We start from the raw sequence: 27,294 nt of genomic DNA, 5'->3' as shown, positions 1-27,294 counted from the left end.
TTTAGGTCAAACACATTCACACAAAGGCACTCTGTTGTTGCACATGCAGAATGAGGTCTAATAATTTCCTTAAATCTATTACTATTTATATGTATAATGGAAGACTAAAAGGACAAGCAATGACAAATGTTTTTTTTTTTATCTTGTTTTGTTACCTGGGGTGTCGGTAGTTGTGGTGTGGTCTGTACCTGCACTTTGTGCTCTCCTATTTATGTTTTTTTTTCTGCATGTTTGGGGGTTTAGTCCATTCCAGCAAACTCAACAGTACCACATACTATGTGTTCATGATCAAATGAGCTATCTACTTGTACTAATTTAAAATGAAGATGGACTCTTCATTCAGACTGCTGAACTGACAATTTATAATGGAATTGATAGATAAATAGATTCTGTTCATTTTTACTGTCTACATGTTTCTTGTTTTGTTCTTAAAAAAAAATACCACATAAATATATTATACGTTTATATTTATATTTGCAGTCAGATCTTAACCAGAGGATCAGATTCTTCAGTACCCAGTCATATCATTATGAACAGCAATGCTTCTATGCATCATCCAGTAGTGTTCCAAGATGGAGATCCATCATCTGGATTCAGGTAACATGACACAACTGTTCCACTGTATGAGGAAATGTTCACACATGACTTATTGTAAGGAGAGCATTAGCCACTGTGTAATGTTGCAAATCCTTCCAGTCTGTAAAGTGTGACATATTGAATACCATACTGTTAGAAATTGAGCAGAATTCAGGAGCCAGGAGACATCTGGGTCTTCAGAAGTAGAGTCGTTTATTAACACATACAGGCGTATGGGCACAGCTTGCAAGACCGGCAGAAAATCTAACTAGGCAAAATCTAGGGAGACTTTATATACATAAGAAATGAGGGGAGGATTCACAAGGAAGATAAAGAGGGGTGATCAGGGAGGGGGGTACTGGAGGGGTGTTGGTTTTATTGTGGGTAATACAGGAGATATAGGACAAGTGTGAACAAAAGGGCTTTGGCCTTTATGACACAATTAGGTGTGGGTAGACAGGATTGGGTGTGTGTAGGAGACAGGGAGTGGGGTGATACAGGATGGGGGATCAAACAGGAGGGGTCGCTAAACATACAAAATGTAAGAAAAAGGAGGGGTAATTTCTCTTAATCCTCAATCTGATTCTGCCTAATGGGGAATCACAAAACCAAAATACAAAACATACAGACAATGAGAGAAAGACAAAACAAACATGTAAAGGGGTTTTAACTATACATAATAGGACAATGCCTATTTCTGTAAAGTTATGCAGAGATTGTCCAAGAAGTTCACGCAGCCAAGTTCTGGAGCTGTTTATGGCTGTTACTTGGATGTAAGTCGACAAAGATGTTGTATATGTCCTTAGAGAGATGTGGTGTCTTCAGGTGTGTCCACGATGAATGCAGTCCAGGAGCTTGGATGGTTGATTGCATGGCGATATGTCACACCTCCATTGTTCATCCATGTGCAATCCCATGCAGTTAAACCACGTTGGAGTGTTTATACTCAGCTCACCATCCAACTTCTGGGTAGTTCTGTGGGAAACACAAAGAAACGTACGCAGTGAACTGTTCCTCGTTGAGTCTAATCAATTAATTTAATTAATGAATTTATTTGTCATGTAAGGTTATTTGCTGCTCCTCTCTATCTGTCCCTTAAGAGGGGCTGTTATGGTAATATACAGTGTGTAGAAAGTCTTCACCACAGAGGTTGGCCCCTGTAATTTTAAACATTACAGTTCTTCTCTTGTGGCTCTGTATATTACCCACCCCTCCTCTTTCTGACCCTAACACTCAATTCAGAGGAGCAGACACAACCTTACAGTGAGAAACATGAATCCATGTTTTCTTTCCCTCACATTTCACTGAGTCAGTACTGAGCAAAACCTGATATGGGCCATCCCATCTAGGTTCTAGGACTGTTTCCTAAATGTCCACAGTTCTTAGCTTGGAGAATCAGACTTTAACTTATGGAAGATATGTTATTACTGCTACACTCGGTGTTAGTAAGTAATGCAATACTTGCTGGTGGTAAAAACTTGTCATTTTAGCTACTTCATCAGCAAATCTGTTGCCTTGTGCCCCCAATGAAATGCCCCCAGTGTGTGATTTGACTTTAACAATAGCTAAATATGTGGGTAAGTTAACTGCCTCCAAAAGATTCTGTACCGAATCAGCATTTTTTAACAGGGGTACCTGCAGCCGTCAGGAAACCTCTATGTTTCCGCAATGGCCAAAATCATGGGCCACCCCAAATGCATAATGAGAATCTGTATAAACCATAGCCCTCCTGCATGATGCAAGTTTACATGCTTCAGTTAGGGCCACCAACTCAGCCTGCTGTGCTGAGTAAGAAAGAGGAAGACTACCACTGGCTGAAGTTAGGTAGCTGTCAATTACTGCCCATCCAGATTTACGCTGACCATCACTGTGGGTTAAGAAACTGTCAGTAAAAAGAATCAAATCAGGGTTATCGAGAGGGGCATCTTTAAAAACAAAATGAGGATTAGATAATTCAATGCAATCATGGTCGTCTCCTTCCTCAGTGGCATCAGTCAGTGAAGACATCATAAGAGAGGAAGGATTGTTCATGGTTGCATTCTGAATTACCATATTAGGAGCTGTCAAAACTGCAAGCAAGTTACTCCACCTGGAGGTAGTTACTGACAAGACACGACCATTATTGAGTAGTGCTGACACAGAATGAGGACCTTTGACTATTATTATTTGTTCTAGCAGATCGTATAGTGGTTGTGAAATTGCAGCATAAGAATTTATCCAGGGTCTCCAGTATTTGCATAGATCTAAGAAAGCTCGCAATTTGTGTACTGTTAGTGCACTGTAGTTGCCAGTGACATTGCATTAATTGCAGAGCTTCTAGCAGGCAAAATTAATCTAGAACCCTGGGTAACCCAGTCATGAATACTAAACACCAGCACAACATAACTGTGCTTTGTAACGCAAGGCCTTGTGTTCTTTGCTAGCCAAAAGATCAGGAAATGCCCTCATATCTGTGTCATGTGTTTCCTTATTCTCACTACTCAATAGAACATTATCAACACCAAGGTTCCAAACACAATAATCTGCAGAAATGAACAAAGAGCAGATAAGCTCCCTCAGAAAATCCATGCCAAAAATATTTTCAACTTTTCCTACCCAAAATTGCCATGAAATGCTTTTAGGCCCTAGATTAACAGATATGGGTGAAGATAAAGTTAAGGGAATGCCAACAGTACCCTTTCCCTCAGCTGTGATGTGTTTGTCTGTTAAAGGTAATCCTAAGGATATGTAAACGGATTCAGACAAAGTAGTGACTTGAGCCCCTGTGTCTACAAGAAATGAAAAATTATGTTCTCTGATTTGAACATCAACGCATTTCTCAGATACTTCACTGATAGCACACAAAAGGGCTGAAGCAGCTGGGCAAATTGGTCGAGTTTCCTTGATTTCACCTTCCCTATTATGTACCTCTGGTGATACATTAGTCACAGGTCGCATTTGAATGTGCCTTGAAAAAGATACCTGACCACTAGTATGGTTAGAATCCTCATCAGATGAAAAGAATTCCGATCCATCAGAGTGGTCAGTTTCATCATTCAAGGAAATCACAGCTAATTCTGATGCATGAGGCTTTTCATCCTCTGTGTAGCATGGCTGACCTGGCAAAGGGGCTACAGGTGGGGGATGGCACTGACTTTTTGGCTTAGATATGCAATTAGCATGTTGCTGCTCGGGATCGATCAGTGAATGCCTAAGTTTCACACATGTTCTCTGGGCATTTATAGCAGCTATTTCATGCTTTTTACACTGACCGGTTAGTTGTACAATCTTTGCCTCAGCTTCTTTTAACATTTCATCCATTGATTTCAACTTGTATTCCCAATATTGCTTAAAAACAAACAGACATTCTTTTACTGAGTCGTGCTTAAGGCCGAAGCCTAAAGCTGTTTTGCACTCAGCAGGAGTCCATGGTTTATTAACAGTGAAACCCTTGGATGAAAAGTACTGACATCTCTTTTGTTCATTAATGTGGTTCTTCACTATGTCATTAATTAACTTTTCAAAATCTAAATCAGTCCACTCAGGCATTTCAGTCCCTCCCTTAACTAAGGTGCTGGATTTATAGTTAGGAGGCTTCCAGAAATCTTTACCAATATCCTGGGCAATTTTACTTTTACTAAACATGGTGAGGAATCAGAAAAACAAACAAAACAAAACTTTCCCTACTGACCGGGATTGCAGCAAAACAAAGGCACTACAGCAGTAACCAAGATTTCACTCTTTTTAAGGAAGGTGATAGTTACAAGCACCAGTAACCAACCGAATTCTTAAACAGCTGTAAAACAGATTACACTAACAGTAACCAACAGCAAACACAGATTACGACAAAGGTAACCAACGAATTCTTAAACAGCTGTAAAACAGATTAACACTAACAGTAACCAACAGCAAACACAGATTACGACAAAGGTAACCAACGAATTCTTAAACAGCTGTGGACGGATTACACCGACAGTAACCAACAGAAGTGGACGGATTACACCGACAGTAACCAACAGCAAATATACAGATTACTACAAAAGTAAGCAACGAATTCTTAAACAGCTGTAGACAGGTTACACTAACAGTAACCACAGCAAATACAGATCACTATCAGATGCAGTAACAATCAAACTTCCTTTCTTTCAGAGAAAATATCTGTTACAATCAGTAATAATGCATTACAATTTTCTCTTTTGCCAAGAGGATAACCTTTACTGACTTAGTTTAATCTTATTCAGCCAAAATTTCTCCTAGGTTCGAAATGGCGTTTACTCACCGAGAAGGTTTAGTTTGCCATCCGGGTCACGGCACCAACTGTTAGAAATTGAGCAGAATTCAGGAGCCAGGAGACATTTGGGTCTTCAGAAGTAGAGTCGTTTATTAACACATACAGGCGTATGGGCACAGCTTGCAAGACCGGCAGAAAATCTAACTAGGCAAAATCTAGGGAGACTTTATATACATTAGAAATGAGGGGAGGATTCACAAGGAAGATAAAGAGGGGTGATCAGGGAGGGGGGTACTGGAGGGGTGTTGGTTTTATTGTGGGTAATACAGGAGATATAGGACAAGTGTGAACAAAAGGGCTTTGGCCTTTATGACACAATTAGGTGTGGGTAGACAGGATTGGGTGTATGTAGGAGACAGGGAGTGGGGTGATACAGGATGGGGGATCAAACAGGAGGGGTCGCTAAACATACAAAATGTAAGAAAAAGGAGGGGTAATTTCTCTTAATACCTATACTGTATATAAGAATAAAAATCCTGTCACTTACCAACCAAAAGCAACCATGAGAAATCATAATCTGTGTTGTTAAAATTATTAATGAAAAATTTCAGTTTGATATTGTACATTTTGTAAATGTATTAAAACGATTGTGATGGCTGATCAGTAGTAAGATCTGTATGTTGTAATAAGAGAAAATAAGTAGATACTTTGAATAAAGCCAGTACTTTACACTACATACTTTGATGCTATGCTATGCAACTCGTTTTTCTTTACTTATACTTATAATTAAACTTATACTTTACTGTGTTTTATTTATCAGTCCAATCTCAGGACAGAGATCAGATTCTCCAGTACCCAGCTGTATCTCCATGAAGAGTGATAGATCTATGCAGCCTCCTCTACACTTTAAAAATGAAGATTTATCATCTGTACCCAGGCAAGAGCTCCTCACTGTGTGTGTGTGTGTGGGGGGGTACATAGTGTGCAAACATAGTGTGTTTAGAATGTGTATTAGTGTGTGTAAAGTGTGCATGTGTCTGGTGTGGTATATATGTGGGTAATGGAACTGTAATGTGTGTGTGTGTGTGCATATTGTTTATATAATTAATTGTATCTGTTTATATTTATCAGTCCAATCTCAGGACAGAGATCAGATTCTCCAGTACCCAGCTGTATCTCCATGAAGAGTGAGAGATCTATGCAGCCTCCTCTACACTTTAAAGATGAAGATTTATCATCTGTACCCAGGCAAGAGCTCCTCACAGTGTGTGTGTGTGTGGGGGGGTATAATTTACATTTACAGCATTTAGCAGACGCTCTTATTCAGAGCGACTTACAGAAGTGCTTCCATAGTAAACATTTCATTTCTCAAGTTTTAGTAAACAACAGTCAAATAACACAAATCTGCTGAAACCTGTTAGAACCATTTTTTTTTTTTTTTTTTTTTTTTTTTTTTTTTTTTGGAAATGGAAAAAAATGTTAGTAAATAGGTACAAGTCAGCTTAAGTGCTTAGTAAAAAGGTGAGTTTTTAATCGTTTTTTAAAGACAGCAAGAGACTCAGATGTTCGGACGGACAGAGGAAGTTCATTCCACCACTTGGGTGCTAGGACAGAGAAGAGCCTTGATGCTTGTCTTCCTTTAGTCCTGGGTGGAGGCTCAAGTCGAGCGAGACTAGTGGCTCGGAGGTTGCGTGGTACAGAGCGGGTTTGATTAGACCACGAAGGTAGCTTGGGGCTGGTCCATTTTTGGCTTTGTAGGCGAGCATCAGTGTTTTAAACTGAATGCGTGCAGCTACAGGAAGCCAGTAAAGAGAACGTAGCAGTGGGGTGATGTGGCAGTGTTTGGGATGATTAAAAACCAGGCAGGCCTCTGCATTTTGAATGAGCTGCAAGGGTTTAATAGTGGACATGGGAGCTCCTGCCAGGAGGGAGTTGCAGTAGTCCAAGAGATTACAAGCGATTGGACCAGAATCTGGGTAGCTTCCCTGGAGAGAAATGGACGAATCTTCCTGATGTTGTACAGGAGGAACCGACACGCTCTTGTCATGTTGGCTATATGAGGAGAGAAGGTCAGCTGGTTATCCAGGACAACACCAACACCTTATCAGATGGTCTGATCTGGGAGTCATAAAGAGAAATGACTAGGTCCTGGGTTGGAGACTGATCTCCGGGTATGAGCAACATCTCTGTCTTGCTGGGATTGAGTTTTAGATGATGAGCTGTCATCCATTGTGAGACATGCTGAGATGCGAGCTGAGACTTGTGTGTCTGAAGGAGGAAATGACAGAACGAGCTGAGTGTCATCTGCATAGGAGTGGTAGGAGAAGCCATGGGAGGCTATGACCTTACCCAGAGAGCGGGTGTAGATAGAAAAAAGAAGTGGGCCAAGTACAGAGCCCTGAGGAACACTGGTTGAGAGAGTGCATGGGGTAGTTATGGATCCCCTCCACGACACTTGGTAGGAGCGCCCTTCCAGGTAGGAGGCCATCCATTGCCATGCTGAACCTGTTACTCCAAGGTTGGAGAGAGTGGTCAGGAGAATGCTGTGATTCACTGTGTCGAAGGCTGCAGAGAGGTCAAGAAGAATGAGGACCTATGACAGTTTGGCTGCTTTGGCTGCATGAAGCTTCTCAGCAACAGCTACAAGAGCTGTTTCCGTAGAATGCGCTGCCTTGAAGCCAGACTGGTACGGATCATGGAGGTCATTCTGAGTAAGAAAGGCAGATAGTTGGTTATAGACAGCACGTTCAAGAATTTTGGATAGAAAAGAGAGCAGTGAGACAGGTCTGTAGTTGTTAATGTCTGAAGTGTCTAGTGTAGGTTTCTTAAGAAGGGGAATGACCTGAGCCTTCTTAAAAGCAGTAGGGACAACACCTGATGTCAGGGAGTTGTTGATGATGGGTGTGATGAAGGGGATTAGGTCCTGTGAGATGTCTTTGAGGATGGTGGATGGTATAGGGTGGAGTGTGCATGTAGTGGGATTGCTGGATGAGAGGAGCTGTGTATCCTCATCCATGGTGAGTGGGGTGAAGCTGGTGTGTTGGTGGGTTGAGGGTCAGTTGAAAGTGGGTCAGTCGGAGAGAAGGATTGATTGATTTTGTCGATCTTGTCCTGGAAGAATGTTGCAAAGTCAGTAGCAGTGAGAGAGGCAGAAGGGGGAGGAGGAGGAGGGTTCAGAAGAGAGGAAAAGATAGCATGAAGCTTACGTGGGTCAGCAGCAGATTGTTCAAGCTTGGCTTTGTAAAAAGATGTTTTTGCAGCGGTCACATCGGAAGAGAACCTGGACAGCAGATCGTGGTAGGAGTGGAGATCAACACCGAGCTTAGATTTCCTCCACTTTCTCTCAGCTGCCCTCAATTTTCTTCTGTTGCTGCGCAATGCATCTGAAAGCCAAGGAGCAGGGTGAGAAGGTTTTCCTCGTTTGAGGGTAGGAGGACAGAGCTGATCGAGGGATGTTGAAAGAGAAGAGAGTAGAGTATTAGTTGCGGAGTTGAGTGGAAGGGTAGCAAGCATGTCAGGGTTAGGTAGTGAGGTTAGGATGTTAGAGATCAGCAGGGAGGGAGATAAAGAGTGAAGATTAGGGCGTGTTTTAAGGGTGTAATTGTGGTTGGAGGTAGAAAGAGTTGGGAGACAGAGAGAGAAGGATACAAAGTGATGGTCGGAGAGGTGAAGTGGGGTGACTGTGAGGTCCAGAACAGAAGCTGGACGGCTGAAGATAAGGTCCAAAAGATTGCCTCCTTTGTGTGTTGGAGGGCTGTGGTTAAAGAGGAGGTCAAAAGATGAAAGAAGAGGAAGAAGACAGGAGGACTGAAGTGTAGGGAGATTAAAGTCACCCAGAAGAGTCAGAGGAGTTCCATCTGAAGGGAAGAAACTCAGAAGAACATCCAGCTCTTCTATGAAGTCTCCCAATGATCCTGGTGGTCTGTAGATGACAATGATATGAAGAGTAATTGGAGAAGTAACAGTAATAGCATGCAATTCGAAGGATGAAATGTTAAGGTGAGAAACATTCACAGTAGTGAAGTGCCATTTCCTGGTCAAGAGCAAACCTGTACCACCACCCCTACCAGATCCTCTCGGTGTATGAGAGAAGGTGTAGGCAGAGGATAAGGCTGCTGGTGTTGCTGAGTTCTCGGTGGTGATCCATGTCTCAGTCAGTGCCAGGAAGTCAAGGCTGTGAGAAAGTGCAAAAGCTGAGATGAAGTCAGCTTTTTGGACGGCTGATTGACAGTTCCAAACCCCACCTGCCACCACTGTTTGAGACTGTTGCAACAGTTGGGGGTAGATGAGGTTGCTGGCATTGCTGTTCCTATAATGTGCCCTCTGATGTCTGCAGGGTCTGTGAGATATAAGCACAGGAATAATTGAGTAGCACATGCTGAGAAAAAAGTTTGATAGATTGAACAATGTCAGAGACTGATAGTACTTACCCAAGGTTAGTTTAGTTTAGATTAGTAGTAAAAGTTAGATAGATTAAACAGTCTAGACAGACATTAAAACCTAGTGATAGTAAAGACAGAGATTTAATTTTATACTAAGCTTAGCCCTGCCCCTCAATTCACAGCTAGGCCTCTAACAAGACACCTGAAACTACTTTAACCAATCAGCAAAACACAGATTAATGCAGCAACAGACTAATAGTTAAATTCTAGCACAGTTAAGCAAGTTAAGTCAGTTACAGAGATAGATTCTAAAAACAAGTACAGCAAAGAATATACACGTCAACCAGGAGCCTACCTTACTCAGGAACACAAATGAACACTATGGAACTTACAAGTACTTACAAGTATAATGTGCAAACATAGTGTGTTTAGAATGTGTAGTAGTGTGTGTAAAGTGTGTATATGTCTGTTTTAGTATATATGTGGGTAATGTAACTAATGTACGTGTGTGGTGTGTGTGTGTTGTTTACATAATTCAATATGTGTTTATATTTATCAGTCCAATCTCAGTACAGAGATCAGATTCTCCAGTACCCAGCTGTATCTCCATGAAGAGTGATAGATCTATGCAGCCTCCTCTACACTTTAAGGATGAAGATTTATCATCTGTACCCAGGCAAGAGCTCCTCAGAATGTTTATGTGTGTAGTGGTGTGTGTGCGGGGGAGGGAGTTTTAGTGTTTAGAATGTGTACTGGTGTGTAAAGTGTGTATGTGTCCGTTTTAGTATATATGTGGGTAATGGAACTGTAGTGTAATGTGTTTGTGTGTATTGTTTATATAATTTATTGTATGTGTTTAGATACTTTAGATGTTTGGTTTGATTTGGTCAAGGTTATAATTGTTTGAATCATCATCTCTTAAAAGCCAGCACCAATGTTACACTTTTTTATTTCCCATTTTTCACATCCCTAAAGAACCACAGAGAAGATCACAGTCAGGACAGTTTTGATCTTTCTGTGGAGAGACAAACCATTACATCTTAAGATCTTTACCAGTTCCTTTATTCTTGTTCTATTGAAGTTCAGTTCTTTCCTGACTGCTGGATCATGCACCTCATGAGCAGTAATTCAATCCAGGTGGGAGTGTTTCTATGTAAACTATAGTGCCAAAAGTATTCACTCATCTGCCTTCACACACGTATGAACTTGAGTGACTCCTGTTTTTAATCCATGGGGTTTAACATGATGTCGGCCCACACTTTGCAGCTATAACAGCTTCAACTCTTCTGGGAAGGCTTTCCATAGGGTCTAGGAGTGTGTTTATGGGAATTTTTAAACATTCCTTCAGAAGCGCATTTGTGAGGTCAGACACTGATGTTGGACGAGAAGGCCTGGCTCACAGTCTCCGCTCTAATTCATCCCAAAGGTGTTCTATCAGGTTGAGGTCCAGGCCAGTCAAGTTCTTCCACACCAAACTGGCTCATTTACGTCTTTATGGACCTGCTCTGTGCACTGGTGCACAGTCATGTTGGAACAGGAAGGGGCCATCCCCAAACTGTTTCCACAAAGGAGCATGAAATTGTCTGTAGCGATTGACTCTGCAGCAAGTTGGTGACCTTTGCACACTATGTGCCTTAGCATTTGTTGACCCGCTTTGTCATTTTACGTGGCCTACTACTTTGTGGCTGAATTGAGTCATTCCCAATCACTTCCACTTTGCAACAAGTCCAGTCGTAATATTTCCTCACTACTAAATACTCCACAGTCAACTGTCAGTGGTATTATAACACAGGTGGCATCACGGTACCACGCTGGAATTCACTGAGCTCCTGAGAGCAACCCATTCTTTCATAAATGTGTGTAGAAGCAGTCTGCATGCCGAGATGCTTGGTTTTATACACCTGTGGCCATGGAAGTGATTGGAACACCTGAATTCAATTATTTGGATGGGTGAGTGAATACTTTTGGCATTATAGTGTATATCACGGTTTCTCCCTGTCAGACTTGCCAGCTCCTCTGTTGGCAAACCTGCTTTTCTCTGAAACACAGGGCAATGCCAGGACAATTATTTGTTTCTGAAAACTCAGCCAGTGTTGCAAAATTTTTTCTCACAGCCTCTCTTGCCCTGAGAGCGAATTGCCCCTGAGGCTGTGTAATGTCTCTTTTTCAGAGTGGACTCCATCCATAAATTTTAATTATGCATAGGCTGTACCATTTGGTTGGGCTGGGGTGCCACTAGTTCATTGCTGTGCCCACAACAAAGAGGGTTTCCTGTCTTTATTTTTTTTCTGAGAACTGGATTATCACAGGTGGCCAGAGCAGTCCTTGGCACTTCTATGGAATGAAGAGAAAATAAAAACATAAACAAAACCACAGGTCACTTGTATTATAAAACATACAAGTTTGTAAAGGTAATTGTTAAAGGTCCTTTGGTTAGAATTCATTTGGTTTAGTTAATTTTCCATATTGTCCTAGTCCCCAAATTCCAGAGTATGTGTGAGGGCACATACTGTCTTGGGCCTCTGGGGTTGTAAGGGGGCTAAGGGCGTTAGCCAGTGTGTTCTAGTCAAGGCAGGCTCCTTATCTGGCTGGAGGAAGTTTTACGATGCCTGTCCCTAAATGGAAAGACCATTTTCCATGTTTTAGCATCCTTAAGTGTAAACAATGAGTTAAATGGTGACATCTTGCTGACCTTGACAATTTTAGGGCTCTGACCAGTCATAAAAGTCCACCGGGGGTAGGATGTCCAGGCAAACATGTTTTAGGGTTCCCTCTGTGGGGTTGTAAACGTAGAGACACCATTACAGCAGGCCTTACATGTCTCAGTTAAGGTCAGTGTACACAATTCTATAGTAAGAAAGACTGTAGGAGGTACACTTGGGTGGTGGAGCAATAAAACATCCAAGCATATCACAGTTGACATTTTAAACTCGTTTGGATCTCATCTCTGCTACAGACAGTAATTAACTTGTTCGCTGATGGGACTTGTCTGTAGGGGACAGTACAATGTCACAGCAGATAGTGTAGGTGCTGCATAACATCAGAGAATCAGGTTTAATCCTTACCTTCAAGTACTGTATGTGGGTTCTCTCCCTTCATAGCATTTATTTTACCTCTCCAAACATGCCAGTAGGTAGGTTTTGTGTGATGGACTCATGCTTTGTCCAGATAAGGTTGAAGTGATTACTAAACATGATCCCCTTTTCATGTCCATGTGTTACATATCAGCCTAGGGTATTAGAGTATCTCATGCACCAAAATACACACACGTTTCACACTAAAGTGAGCTTAACAATTATAAATGTATTGACAATAGATTCAATAATACAGTAAAATCAAGCTCTCTCTCTCCAGGGGTAAGCAAGGCCAAAATAATAAACAAAACCCACACTAACTTTAAACCCAAACCTCTTACTAACCTAATAAAAAAAAAAAAGGAAACAAAACACAGGCTTCTACCCTGACTCCCTAACTAAACACAAAACCAGGAGAAAAAAGTTACAAACAAAATGGCACTTACCCCCTTCCAGCTCTTTTGAATCTACATAAACACCCGACATTCATAATTTACAATATTTACAATACTCAGCCCCTCACTAATTCATTAAGGATAACAGCCAACTACACAACACAATACATCAACCACCAATTCTCTCAGTCTTTGTCTTTCTCTCTCTCTCGCTCTCTCTTGTCATCATTTCTTCTCCTTTTATAACCTCACCAGCACAGGTAGTTAGGAATTCTCTCGGCTCCACCTAGGGACAGGGAGGCAAAAGAAAGTACACAAACACACAGACACTACACAGCAGCCATAACACCATGTTATCAGCAACAAACTTTACTTAAGCATTAAAATGATGATTTTTGAACAGAAGCATTTTAGCTTATGATTCATGACACCTGAATGTTCTTCTTACAGGATTTTAGCAGAATTGCAGTTTTGGGCTGTTGTCTGTTGTAATAGAGTAATGAGAAAATAATTCCTGAGGAGAAATTAAAGTTTTTCTGTAGGTCATCAAGAACATCTACTGAATGAAGTAAAGAAAGACTGTAGAAGGTACACTTGGGTGGTGGAGCAATAAAACATCCAAGCATATCACAGTTGACATTTTAAACTCGTTTGGATCTCATCTCTGCTACAGACAGTAATTAAATAATTCCTGAGGAGAAATTAAAGTTTTTCTGTAGGTCATCAAGAACATCTACTGAATGATGTAAATGCCACTCTTGTTCCAGCAGGTTCTTACTCATAGCTAATTTTTATTTATTTATTTACATTGTTGGTGATTCTTGGATTACTCAGCAACCAGGCATGTTAAAATATTAAAAAGAATTAAAAAAAACCAAGAGTTACATAAAGCGCTGGGCGGCACGGTGGCTAAGTGGGTAGCACTGTCGCCTCACAGCAAGAAGGTCCTGGGTTTGATCCCCAGGTGGGGCGGTCTGGCTCCTTTCTGTGTGGAGTTTGCATGTTCTCCCCGTGCCTGCGTGGGTTTACTCCGGATGCTCCGGTTTCCTCCCACAGTCCAAAAACATGCAGGTGAGGTGAATTGGAGATACTAAATTGTCCATGTCTGTGTTCGATGTAACCTTGTGAACTGAAGAACCTTGTGTAAAGATAAACTACCGTTTCCTGTCATGAATGGTAACCAAAAGTGTAAAACATGACGTTAAAATCCTAATAAAACAAAACAAACATAAAGCGCACATTCATTAAAAGTGTAAACATCGACTGTATGTGGTCATCAGGACAATAATTCTAATTTAATAAATAAAACATCACAGGTTTTCTTTCTTATGCAATAAATTTAGTTGAGGTGTTCCATACCAGCACATACAAATTACATTTTAAAAGTGAAAGCTGTAGCAACTGATTAGAGAATAAAACCCACCTATAATTTTGGTGTGTCCACAGTGTCCTGCAGGAAGTGATAGCTGCAATACCACAGGAAAACATTCAAAAAACAAGGTAAGATCAAACCCAGTGTGATGTGATTATAAAATGGAGTTTGATGCTCTCCTGTGTTCTTCTGCTGTGGAAAAATCTAAATGTGGTGTTTAGACAAAACATGATCTCGGAAATTCTTCAAATTTTAAAAGTACCTGAATTTATCTCTACATTTATTGTTCTCATCACCGAATCGCAGATCCGACTCCACATCTGGAGCTGAAGTCCAGAAAAAGCTCAAATTCAATCTGATAAAGAAGTTTCAGTGTGTAAATGAAGTGATCACAAAGCAGGGAAACCCAACACTTCTGAATGAGATCTACACCGAGCTCTATATCACAGAGGGAGAAAGTGGAAAAGTAAATAATGAACATGAGGTGAGGCAGATCGAGGCAGCATCCAGGAGGGCAGCAACAGAGGACACGCCCATCAAATGCAACAACATCTTTAAACCTTTATCAGACCAAGATGAACCCATCAGGACTGTCCTGACTAAGGGTGTCGCTGGCATCGGAAAAACCGTCTCTGTACAGAAGTTCATTCTGGATTGGGCTGAAGGAAAAGAGAATCAGGACGTCCACCTCATATTTCCACTTCCTTTCAGAGAGCTGAATTTAATGAAGGACCACAAACTGAGTCTGATGGATCTCCTTCATTTCTATTTTCAGGAGATAAAAGAAACTGACATTTCCAGCTTGTACAAAGTTCTGTTTATTTTTGATGGGTTGGATGAGTGTCGTTTACCTCTAGATCTCCAAAGCTCAGTGAGGTTGAGTGATGTAAATAAATCAGCAACAGTTCATGAGCTGCTGATAAACCTGATCAAAGGGAATCTTCTTCCTTCTGCTGTGATCTGGATCACCTCCCGTCCAGCAGCAGCTGATCAGATCCCCTCTGAGTGTATCGATCGAGTGACGGAGGTACGAGGATTCACTGATCCACAGAAGGAGGAGTACTTCAGGAAGAGGGTCAGTGATCAGAGTCTGGTCAGTAGAATCATCTCACACCTTAAGTCATTAAGAAGCCTCTACATCATGTGTCATATTCCGGTCTTCTGTTGGATTACAGCCACAGTTCTAGAGAGAATGTTTGGTGAAGCAGAGAGGGGAGAGATCCCCAAAACTCTGACTCAAATGTACACCCACTTCCTCATCATTCAGACCAACATCATCAGACAAAAGTACATGAAGAATGAGGAGGAAGAAGGAGAAATGATCCTCAAACTGGGAAAACTGGCTTTTGAGCAGCTGATGAAAGGAAACCTGATCTTCTATGAGGAAGATCTGATGGAGTGTGGCATTGATGTTCAGGCAGCCTCAGTGTACTCAGGTGTGTGTACACAGATCTTCAGAGAGGAGTTTGGACTTCACCAGAGTAAAGTGTACTGCTTTGTTCATCTGAGCGTTCAGGAACATATCGCAGCTCTATATGTGCATCTGACCTTCATGAACGAAAAGAAAAATGTTTTTCAACAGAGTCTGTTTTCAAAACTGAGGATCCTGAAGATAAAACAAATCTCAGTTCTACACATGAGTGCTGTAGTTCAGGCATTACAGAGTAAGAATGGACATCTGGATCTTTTTATTCGCTTTCTTCTGGGTCTCTCACTGAAGTCCAATCAGAATCTCTTACAAGCCTTAGTGACACAAACAGGAAGTGACTCTCACAACCAAGAGGAAACAGTTCAGTACATTAAGGAGAAGATCAGTGAGAATCCCTCAACAGAGAAAGCCATCAATCTGTTCCACTGTCTGAATGAACTGGATGATCATTCACTAGTTCAGGAGATCCAACAATACCTGAAATCTGGAAAACTAAAACAAACCAAACTCTCTGATTCTCAGTGGTCAGCTCTGGTCTTCATGTTACTGACATCATCAGAGGAACTGGATGTGTTTAACCTGAGAGATTATACCAACAAATACAGCTCATCAGCTGAGGTTCTTCTGAAACTGATGCGGGTGGTTGCAGCATCCAGAGCAGCTTGGTGAGTAATGCTGAAGATTTCTGTTATACTGGACTTCTAATGTTATAGTATTTATAGACTTTTATTATACTGTACAACCCCAAATCAGAAAAAGTTGGGACAGTAAAGCATTACAACTTTGTAATGTTGCTGTTCCTTTTTACCACTTAAAAGAGGTTTTGGCAGCAAGGAAACAAAGTGATTTATTGTTTCAGCTTTTATTTTGTCTCGTTCTTCCTGCAAACACGTCTTAAAATGTGTAACAGTACGGGGTCGTCATTGTCACATTTTCCATTTCAAAATTCTCTATACGTTTTCTGTTGGGGACAGGTCAGGACTGCAGGCAGGCCAGTCCAGTACCCGTACCCTCTTCTTCCGCAGCCACGCCTTTGTAATGTGTGCTGCAGGTGGGTTTGCATCTTCTTGTTGAAAAATGCTGGACATCCCTGGAAAAGACGTCTTGAAGGCAGCACATGTTGCTCTAAGATCTCAATGTACATTTCTGTATTAATGCTGCATCACAGAGTGTAAATGACCTTTACCAAGGGCACTGACACACCCCCATACCATGACAGACCCTGGTACTGACACACCCCCATACCATAACAGACCCTGGTACTGACACACCCCCATACCATGATACACCCTGGTACTGACACACCCCCATACCATGACAGACCCCAGTACTGATATGCCCCAATACCATGACAGACCCTGGTACTGACACACCCCCATACCATGACAGACCCTGGTACTGATACGCCCCCATACCATGACAGACCCTGGTACTGAAACACCCCCATACCATGACAGACCCTGGAACTGACACACCCCATACCATGACAGACCCTGGTACTGACACACCCATACCATGACAGACCCTGGTACTGACACACCCCATTCCATGACAGACCCTGGTACTGACACACCCCATACCATGACAGACCCTGGTACTGACAAACTCCATACCATGAGAGACCCTGGTACTGACACATTCCATACCATGACAGACCCTGGTACTGATACGCCCCCATACCATGACAGACCCTGGTACTGACACACCCCATACCATGACAGACCCTGGTACTGACAAACTCCATACCATGAGAGACCCTGGTACTGACACATTCCATACCATGACAGACCCTGGTACTGATACGCCCCCATACCATGACAGACCCTGGTACTGATACGCTCCAATACCATGACAGATCCTGGTACTGACACACCCCCATACCATGACAGACCCTGGTACTGATATGCCACCATACCATGACAGACCCTGGCACTGACACGCCCCATACCATGACAGACCCTGGAACTGACACACCCCCATACCATGACAGACCCTAGTACTGACACACCCCCATACCATGACAGACCCTGGTACTGACACACCCCCATACCATGACAGACCCTGGTACTGACAAACTCCATACCATGAGAGACCCTGGTACTGACACACCCCATACCATGAGAGACCCTGGTACTGACACACCCCCATACCATGACAGAGCCTGGTACTGACACACCCTCATACCATGACACACCCTGGTACTGATACTCCCTCATACCATGACAGACTCTGGCTTTTGGACTTTTTGCTGATCATCCATCTTTGGTGTTTCTTCACAAAAAAAAAACAAAAAAAACCCCCACTGTTATCTTCCTTCGTCTCTCACCTTAAAAACTAAACTAAATCTGCATCCTTGTGTGATAAAAACATATTCAACAAAATAATTCTTTCACTGATGTCAGTTAGTTACTGACTTACAGTTGAAGCTCTGATTTGTCCAAAAAGCTACGTACGACCAGTTAAAAACAGCATTTAGCCACACTGTGCTGGGTGTGCAGAGTGAAAACAGAAAGTGAAAAACTTTTAGACAGAAATGTAGTAAATAATAACTATTACAAAATACAGATCATTCATTTTACATCATTGTTGTGCAGTAAAGTTTGTTTGTTTCTGCTGAAAAGTTTTGGCTCCTACATTTTTGTAGTTATCATTATTTGAGCATAGAATATTATTAAATTGTACAATTTTAGGGTTCAATTGATTGTTTTTTCTTCTTGTCTTGATTAGTTTGTAAGTTTGTACTTTTAACCTTGTTTTGGGTGAAGTATAGTGGAGCTTACACATGTTAAAATGTGGTAACTTTTGTTACTTTGTGTTTTGTATCTTCTATCTTGTTTGATGTGCTGGTTTAAACCTGGCCTGTTAATTGTGTTATTCTTTATTATGGATCTGCATGTGTATAGAGTTCAAACCTTTACACATTCAGTCAAATATACCTAAACATGTTGAGAATTCTTCCTCGTGTTCTTTTATTCTGGTGGAATTAACATATATATTTTTTATTAGACTTTTTTATCAGCTCTAGGCTTTATTCTATAACAGAAGTTATTATGGTAAACGTTTACATTACATGATGCTTTTATTACAATTCTAATGTGTACTAAAGTATTGAGTATGAGAATACATAGTGGATTTTAAAAGCAAGCATTTCAAAAATGTGTTTTACAACAATAATCTCAATCATAAGTAAATGTAGTTTTCACAATGGTGCACGTATAGAACGTATAAAATGATGATGTGAAGCACAATATATTTTAGTAGAATTTTGTAGAAAGTTGGTACCTTAATTACTACATTTATAACAGTTTCAATCTAAATCAATCTTTAATACATTTAATCCACCAGATTTAGTTATTAGATCAATAGATCATCTGCACTAATGTTAGTGGATCAACTATCATGTATTTTTCCTCAGGCTTGGTTCGTGTGAATTAAACAATAAAAGTTATGAAGCTCTGGCCTCAGTGCTCAGTTCAGAATCATCCAGTCTGAGAGAACTTAATCTGACTGATAATAAACTAGGAGATTCAGGAGTGAAGCGTCTCTCTGCTGGACTGGAGAATCCTCACTGTAAACTGGAGATACTGAGGTAAGATCATCTCTCTGAGAATCACACATGAGCTGCTCCTCACTAACTCATCTTCTCTAATAGTAAGACTGAAACAGTGGATTTAGGTTTGAATGGAAGTTGTGTCTTTACTAAATAAAGAGAGGAAATGATCTATAAAAATAAACCTGTAACAATACTGAGTCCTTCAGTCTAAGAGGAGGAATTACTTCTGATTAGGGTTTTTTGCTATTACACCAGACCAGAACATCTTATAATGTTAGATTCCTAATAGCTGCTCTTTTGTTTTTAAAAGCTTAATATATTACAACCTTCTTGTTAGTTGATAATAATAAACTCATAACCAGAACATGATCAGATTTAAATCAGCTAAGTTGACAGTCTGCTCTGTTCAACCCCTTCTCAACAAGAGTTTTTGGTCTGTCGATCCTGGATTCTGCAAAGTGGTTTAAGACAGTGTCTATTGTAAAAAGGGCTATACAAATACATTTGACTTGTTCAAATTTGTAGATAAATGTATAGATAAATATATAATAAACCAGAAAACATGATAAAACGTATTAAATTCTAATGAGTACAGAACTATCTGACCATCTGGAGTACTCGTCTCTAATCATGAACTATAAACAAACATTTAGTAAATAAAATAATATCTTACCGATACCAAGTATGATCTAAATGATCAAGTATTTACAGTAAGTTCAGGGTTTTAAAAGAAAGTACTATGGTGGAAATATAAGGTGAAATGATAAAATAAAGATTACAGTTGACGATTGTGGGTTCTTACAGCCGTGGAATAGCTGAAGAACCAGGAACAGAAGTGTTGGTCTGTCTTTATACTGCTTTAGTCACATCCCATTGGGTGTTAGACCTCCATTCCAAGCAACATAATACTAATATCCAAGTGATATTAAACATAATATTTTATTTTTCCATAACAATAACAAACACAATTCTACACAAACACACTTTAAAATTTCACATCAGTGTTTTGCAAATTGATCATGTCAGCACATACACCTGCATTTCTGATTAGAACAGCAAACCAGACACCTGAGATCAGCCACATCTTCTTATTTTATTTGTACTTTGTTGATTTTACTGTTTCACAGAGATTCATCCACACTGATTGTAGACTGTAGTGACTCTGTAGATGATGAAGTTCCTCTAGAACTGAAAGAATGAAGAGTGGATCATTGTTCTCTCTGCAGGTTGATTACTTGTGATGTATCAGATGAAGGTTGTTCTGCTCTGGCTTCAGCTCTGAGATCAAACCCCTCACACCTGAGAGAACTCAATCTGTCTCATAATAATCTAGGAGATTCAGGAGTGAAGCGTCTTTCTGCTGTACTGGAGAATCCTCACTGTAAACTGGAGATACTGAGGTAAGATCATCTCTCTGAGAATCACACATGAGCTGCTCCTCACTAACTCATCTTCTCTAATAGTGAGACTGAAACAGAGGATTTAGGTTTTAGTGGAAAGTTTTGTCTCTACTAAATAAAGAGTAAAAATGATCTATTATAGTTTAGTTTAGTTTAATGTCACTTCCATCATTTACCTTCAGCATATACAGAAATGAGATACCGTTTCTCTACAGATTATAATGCTCAATGAACAAGCAGTCACACTGTGTAACAGTCACGTATAATTATAGGATAATAATTATTATAATACACAAAACTAACAGTTAATATTAATATATAAAAAACATGAATGAACATAAATCCATTAAAGTTTTCATCATGAAGTCAGAGAGGAGGAACCAGTCTGGTACAGTAATTCAGTAATGGAGACAGAGAGGAGGAACCAGTCTGGTACAGTAATTCAGTAATGGAGACAGAGAGGAGGAACCAGTCTGGTACAGTAATTCAGTAATGGAGTCAGAGAGGAGGAACCAGTCTGGTACAGTAATTCAGTAATGGAGTCAGAGAGGAGGAACCAGTCTGGTACAGTAATTCAGTAATGACTGGTACAGTCTGGTACAGTAATGACTGTAGAATGTAATGACTCTGTAGATGATGAAGTTTCTCTAGAACTGAGAGAATGAAGAGTGGATCATTGTTCTCTCTGCAGGTTGGGTTATTGTGGTGTATCAGATGAAGGTTGTTCTGCTCTGGCTTCAGCTCTGAGATCAAACCCCTCACACCTGAAAGAACTCGATCTGTCTGATAATAATCTAGGAGATTCAGGAGTGAAGCGTCTCTCTGCTGTACTGGAGAATCCTCACTGTAAACTGGAGATACTGAGTTAAGATCATCTCTCTGAGAATCACACATGAGCTGCTCCTCACTAACTCATCTTCTCTAATAGTGAGACTGAAACAGAGGATTTAGGTTTGAATAGAAGTTGTGTCTTTACTAAATAAAGAGTAAAAAATATATTTTTAAACTAATTATAATTTTAGTTTAGTTCAATTTATTGTCACTTCCATCATTTACCTTCAGCATATATAGAAGCGAGATACCGTTTCTCTACAGATTATAATGCTCAATCAACAAGCAGTCACACGGTGTAACAGTCACTCATAATTATTGATCAATAATAATAAGAATAATATTAGACAAAACTAACATTTAATATAAATATAACAATATAAGCTGCCCCCCTCACTGCCTGCTGGAAATACAAATCAACATTTAAAATGAACATAAATCCATTAAAGTTTTCATCATGGAGTCAGAGAGGAGGAACCAGTCTGGTACAATAATTCAGTAATGGAGACAGAGAGGAGGAACCAGTCTGGTACAGTAATTCAGTAATGGAGTCAGAGAGGAGGAACCAGTCTGGTACAGTCATTCAGTAATGGAGTCAGAGAGGAGGAACCAGTCTGGTACAGTAATTCAGTAATGGAGACAGAGAGGAGGAACCAGTCTGGTACAGTCATTCAGTAATGGAGACAGAGAGGAGGAACCAGTCTGGTACAGTAATTCAGTAATGTAGTCAGAGAGGAGGAACCAGTCTGGTACAGTAATTCAGTAATGTAGTCAGAGAGGAGGAACCAGTCTGGTACAGTAATTCAGTAATGTAGTCAGAGAGGAGGAACCAGTCTGGTACAGTAATTCAGTAATGTAGTCAGAGAGGAGGAACCAGTCTGGTACAGTAATTCAGTAATGTAGTCAGAGAGGAGGAACCAGTCTGGTACAGTCATTCAGTAATGGAGTCAGAGAGGAGGAACCAGTCTGGTACAGTAATTCAGTAATGTAGTCAGAGAGGAGGAACCAGTCTGGTACAGTAATTCAGTAATGGAGTCAGAGAGGAGGAACCAGTCTGGTACAGTCATTCAGTAATGGAGTCAGAGAGGAGGAACAAGTCTGGTACAGTAATTCAGTAATGTAGTCAGAGAGGAGGAACCAGTCTGGTACAGTCATTCAGTAATGGAGTCAGAGAGGAGGAACCAGTCTGGTACAGTCATTCAGTAATGGAGTCAGAGAGGAGGAACAAGTCTGGTACAGTAATTCAGTAATGTAGTCAGAGAGGAGGAACCAGTCTGGTACAGTCATTCAGTAATGGAGTCAGAGAGGAGGAACCAGTCTGGTACAGTAATTCAGTAATGGAGTCAGAGAGGAGGAACCAGTCTGGTACAGTCATTCAGTAATGGAGTCAGAGAGGAGGAACCAGTCTGGTACAGTCATTCAGTAATGGAGTCAGAGAGGAGGAACAAGTCTGGTACAGTAATTCAGTAATGTAGTCAGAGAGGAGGAACAAGTCTGGTACAGTAATTCAGTAATGTAGTCAGAGAGGAGGAACCAGTCTGGTACAGTCATTCAGTAATGGAGTCAGAGAGGAGGAACAAGTCTGGTACAGTAATTCAGTAATGTAGTCAGAGAGGAGGAACCAGTCTGGTACAGTCATTCAGTAATGGAGTCAGAGAGGAGGAACCAGTCTGGTACAGTAATTCAGTAATGGAGTCAGAGAGGAGGAACCAGTCTGGTACAGTCATTCAGTAATGGAGTCAGAGAGGAGGAACCAGTCTGGTACAGTCATTCAGTAATGGAGACAGAGAGGAGGAATTAGTCTGGTACAGTCATTCAGTAATGCAGTCAGAGAGGAGGAACCAGTCTGGTACAGTCATTCAGTAATGGAGTCAGAGAGGAGGAACAAGTCTGGTACAGTAATTCAGTAATGTAGTCAGAGAGGAGGAACCAGTCTGGTACAGTAATTCAGTAATGGAGTCAGAGAGGAGGAACAAGTCTGGTACAGTAATTCAGTAATGTAGTCAGAGAGGAGGAACCAGTCTGGTACAGTAATTCAGTAATGGAGTCAGAGAGGAGGAACCAGTCTGGTACAGTAATTCAGTAATGGAGTCAGAGAGGAGGAACCAGTCTGGTACAGTAATTCAGTAATGGAGACAGAGAGGAGGAACCAGTCTGGTACAGTAATTCAGTAATGGAGTCAGAGAGGAGGAACCAGTCTGGTACAGTAATTCAGTAATGGAGTCAGAGAGGAGGAACCAGTCTGGTACAGTAATTCAGTAATGGAGACAGAGAGGAGGAACCAGTCTGGTACAGTAATTCAGTAATGGAGTCAGAGAGGAGGAACCAGTCTGGTACAGTAATTCAGTAATGGCTGCTCATGATCTTCATCATCAAAATCCAGCAAACTAACCAGGGGGGCATTTCTCAAAATGTTTGTAACGCTAAGTACTTCGTAACATTGTACTTAAGAACATTCTTACATTTATGCGTGTTTCCCAAAACCCTTCGTAACTAACGTAATATTTAAATTTGTTGGTAAGTTACGAGTAGTCTGACCCATTCGTTACTCACTAATTACTTCTTAACTTAGTTTGCGTGCACAAAACAATAAATGCAGCTAATTTGCCTTTTTAAGATAAGATAAGATTGCCTTTTATTATCCCACAGGGGGAAATTTGTAGTGTTACAGCAGCTTCCAAGAATACAAAAAATAGAAAATTACAAAGTGTTTACATGTATGTACACATATATTAAAAAGTAAGAATATGTAAAAATTACAAAAATATAAACAGTATTTATAGAGGAAGTTAACCAAATATTGCACAGTTTAAAAATATTGCACAAAGTACAGCAGGTATTGCACATAATTTAAAATAATTGCACAGAGAAGTACTAAAAACCAAGTGAATTATTGTGATGGTAACTGTCTACGTTTGGGGCGGTGCTGGTTGTATAACCTGACAGCAGAAGTAAGAAAGGAGCTGCGGTATCTCTCCTTTGAGCAACGCGGGTGAAGAAGCCTGTCGCTAAAGGAGCTGCCCATTTAAAAAAATTTAAAATTTAAATTTTAAAAACGAACACTCTGGCTCTATGCATGGCAACAGCACTTTTAGGTCATTCATTCGATTCCGAGTATAAAAATGTGTGTATTATTTAATTGTATGTTAAGGTTTAAATAATTTCCTTCAGGAAAATGTTAAAGTTAAAAACACTGACAAAATTAAAGCATTTTATAGATCCTTTAGTTAAAAATCACTGAAGTCTTTATACATTTTCTATTGTTACTTGGCTATGTACATAACTTTGTATGGAGGGCAGTATATAATCAACACAGAATGGCCTGGTTTGCTAAAACTCATAGAAAGCTTGTTAGCCATGATGTCAAGTTTGGCCCCCTTCAATTCCACCAGCTCTTTGTGGTGTATCTCCCTCTGTTGAAGCTTTAGCTCTAGCTTTTAGAAAAAGTTCTGCAAATAATAATAATAATAATAATAATGCAAATAAAATAAAAACACAGAGTTTCTTTTATTTGATGTTGGACAGGATGAACCTAAGATTTCATGTTTTATCTGCTCAACTTCATTTTATTTATTAATAAACTTCCATTCCTGCATTTTAGGGGCAACTTAGTGCTAGTAATGTATATAATGATGTGATGTGAACAGGTGATTGTAATCATGGTTTGGTACAAAAGCAGCATCCAGGAAAGGCTGAGAGTCTCTGATGAGTAAAGATGATCAGAAGATCCAGTTTGTCCACAAATGTGTGAGAAAATGATTGAAATGTTTAAAAACAATGAACCTCAAAAAAAGACTGGAAGGGATTTGCATGTTCTCCCTCCACAGTGCAGAATATCATGAAACCATTCAAGGAATCAGGGGAAATTTCAGTGCATAAAGGTCAAGGGTGCGAGCTTCATCTGAACGCTCATTATCTTCCACCCCTCAGACGGCATCAAGAACCTCCACTCAACACTAGCTGATATAACCACATGGGTGAGGGATTAGTTTATCAAACCTTTATCAAGCTCTACAATACAGAGTTACTGCACAAATGATATTTAAACTTTACTGTGTGGAAAAAAAAGCCTTATGTTAACCATGTCCAGAAGTGGCGTTGACTTCTCTGGGGTCGGAGGCATCTAGGATGGACCATCACACAGTGGAAACATGTATTGTGGTCAGATGAATCAGCATTCCAGCTCTTTTTTGGAAGAAATGGATGCTGTGTGCTCCGGACCAAAAATACCGTACTCCGGACCATCCAGACTGTTATTAGCAACAAGTCCAAAAGCCAGAGTCTGTCATGGTATGGGGGTGTGTCAGTGCCAGGGTCTGTCATGGTATGAGGGTCTGTCATGGTATGAGGGTGAGTCAGTACCAGGGTCTGTCATGGTATGGGGTGTGTCAGTACCAGGGTCTGTCATGGTATGGGGGTGTGTCAGTACCAGGGTCTGTCATGGTATGGGGGTGTGTCAGTACCAGGGTCTGTCATGGTATGGGGCGTGTCAGTGCCAGGGTCTGTCATGGTATGGGGGTGTGTCAGTACCAGGGTCTGTCATGGTATGGGGGTGTGTCAGTACCAGGGTCTGTCATGGTATGGGGGTGTGTCAGTACCAGGGTCTGTCATGGTATGGGGGTGTGTCAGTACCAGGGTCTGTCATGGTATGGGGCTGTGTCAGTACCAGGGTCTGTCATGGTATGGGGGTGTGTCAGTACCAGGGTCTGTCATGGTATGGGGGTGTGTCAGTACCAGGGTCTGTCATGGTATGGGGGTGTGTCAGTACCCTTGGTAAAGGTCATTTACACTCTGTGATGCAGCATTAATACAGAAAAGTACATTGAGATCTTAGAGCAACATGTGCTGCCTTCAAGACGTCGTCTTTTGCAGGGACGTTCAGCATTTTTCAACAAGATGATGTAAAACCACCTGCTGCACACATTACAAAGGCGTGGCTGCTGAAGAAAAGGGTACGGGTACCGGACTGGCCTGCCTGCAGTCCTGACCTGTCCCTAATAAAGAACATGAGGAAAATTTTGAAAAGAAAAATGGGACAACGACGACCCCACGTACTGCTGCACATCTTAAGACGTGTTTGCAGGAAGAACGAGACAAAATAAAAGCTGAAACACTAAATCACTTGGTCTCCTCGGTGCCAAAACCTCTTTTAAGTGGTGAAAAGGAACAGCAACATTACAAAGTGGTAAATGCTTTACTGTGCCAACTTTTTTTGGAATGTGTTGCAGGTCTGAAATGCAGGAATGGATGTTTATTAATACATGAAAAGAAAGTTGAGCAGATAAAAGATGAAATATCTCAGATTCATCCTGTCTGACATTAAATAAAAATCAAAGTAAATGTAAGAAACTCTGTTTTTTATTTTGTTTGCATTTTTCATGCTGTCCCAACTTTTTCTGATCTGGTGTTGTAGATTGTAGTTCCTCTAGAACTGAGAGAATGAAGAGTGGATCATTATTCTCTCTGCAGGTTGTATAATTGTGGTGTACCAGATGAAGGTTGTTCTGCTCTGGCTTCAGCTCTGAGATCAAACCCCTCACACCTGAGAAAACTCAATCTGTCTGATAATAATCTAGGAGATTCAGGAGTGAAGCGTCTCTCTGCTGTACTGGAGAATCCTCACTGTAAACTGGAGATACTGAGGTAAGATCATCTCTCTGAGAATCACACATGAGCTGCTCCTCACTAACTCATCTTCTCTAATAGTGAGACTGAAACAGAGGATTTAGGTTTAAATTAGGGCTGTCAAACGATTAAAATTTTTAATCGCGATTAATCTCAGAATTTCATATAGTTAATCGCGATTAATCGCATTAAAAAAATCTGTGTAAATGTTATAGAAAACAAGGATTTTTAAGTGAAATGTTACAATTACAATGGTGAACACATTTTATGCTAAATGTACTTATGTTAAAAACTGCTGGGACAAGAGAAAACTGTTTTATTCACTCACATACTAGGCAGTAATACTATCCAGTGGTTTAATGGACATTTCTACACGAACTGAGTGTGTTTTGACTAGGGTGGCCAGATTCATAGTAACAAAAAGGAGGACATTACACCCCAAAAAGC

General features: G+C 40.6%; 1 protein-coding gene across 1 annotated transcript in view; it reads left to right on the top strand.

The window, feature by feature from the left end:
• The first annotated feature begins 567 nt into the window (after nt 1-567).
• LOC134325607 (NACHT, LRR and PYD domains-containing protein 12-like) overlaps nt 568-27,294 on the top strand; it is a 39,371-nt gene continuing 12,644 nt past the window's right edge. Inside the window, exons 1-8 of the mRNA XM_063007860.1 lie at nt 568-597; nt 5,607-5,723; nt 5,918-6,034; nt 9,728-9,844; nt 14,084-14,137; nt 14,316-16,103; nt 20,218-20,391; nt 26,692-26,865. Coding sequence (XP_062863930.1) covers nt 5,656-5,723; nt 5,918-6,034; nt 9,728-9,844; nt 14,084-14,137; nt 14,316-16,103; nt 20,218-20,391; nt 26,692-26,865 — 2,492 coding nt within the window. The 5' untranslated portion in view covers nt 568-597; nt 5,607-5,655. The remainder of the gene's footprint in view (nt 598-5,606; nt 5,724-5,917; nt 6,035-9,727; nt 9,845-14,083; nt 14,138-14,315; nt 16,104-20,217; nt 20,392-26,691; nt 26,866-27,294) is intronic.

This window comes from Trichomycterus rosablanca, chromosome 1 (genome assembly GCF_030014385.1).
Source record: "Trichomycterus rosablanca isolate fTriRos1 chromosome 1, fTriRos1.hap1, whole genome shotgun sequence".
Classification (NCBI taxonomy): domain Eukaryota; kingdom Metazoa; phylum Chordata; class Actinopteri; order Siluriformes; family Trichomycteridae; genus Trichomycterus; species Trichomycterus rosablanca.
Note: the sequence above shows the minus strand (reverse complement) of the source record. Positions and strands in the feature narration are given on the sequence as shown.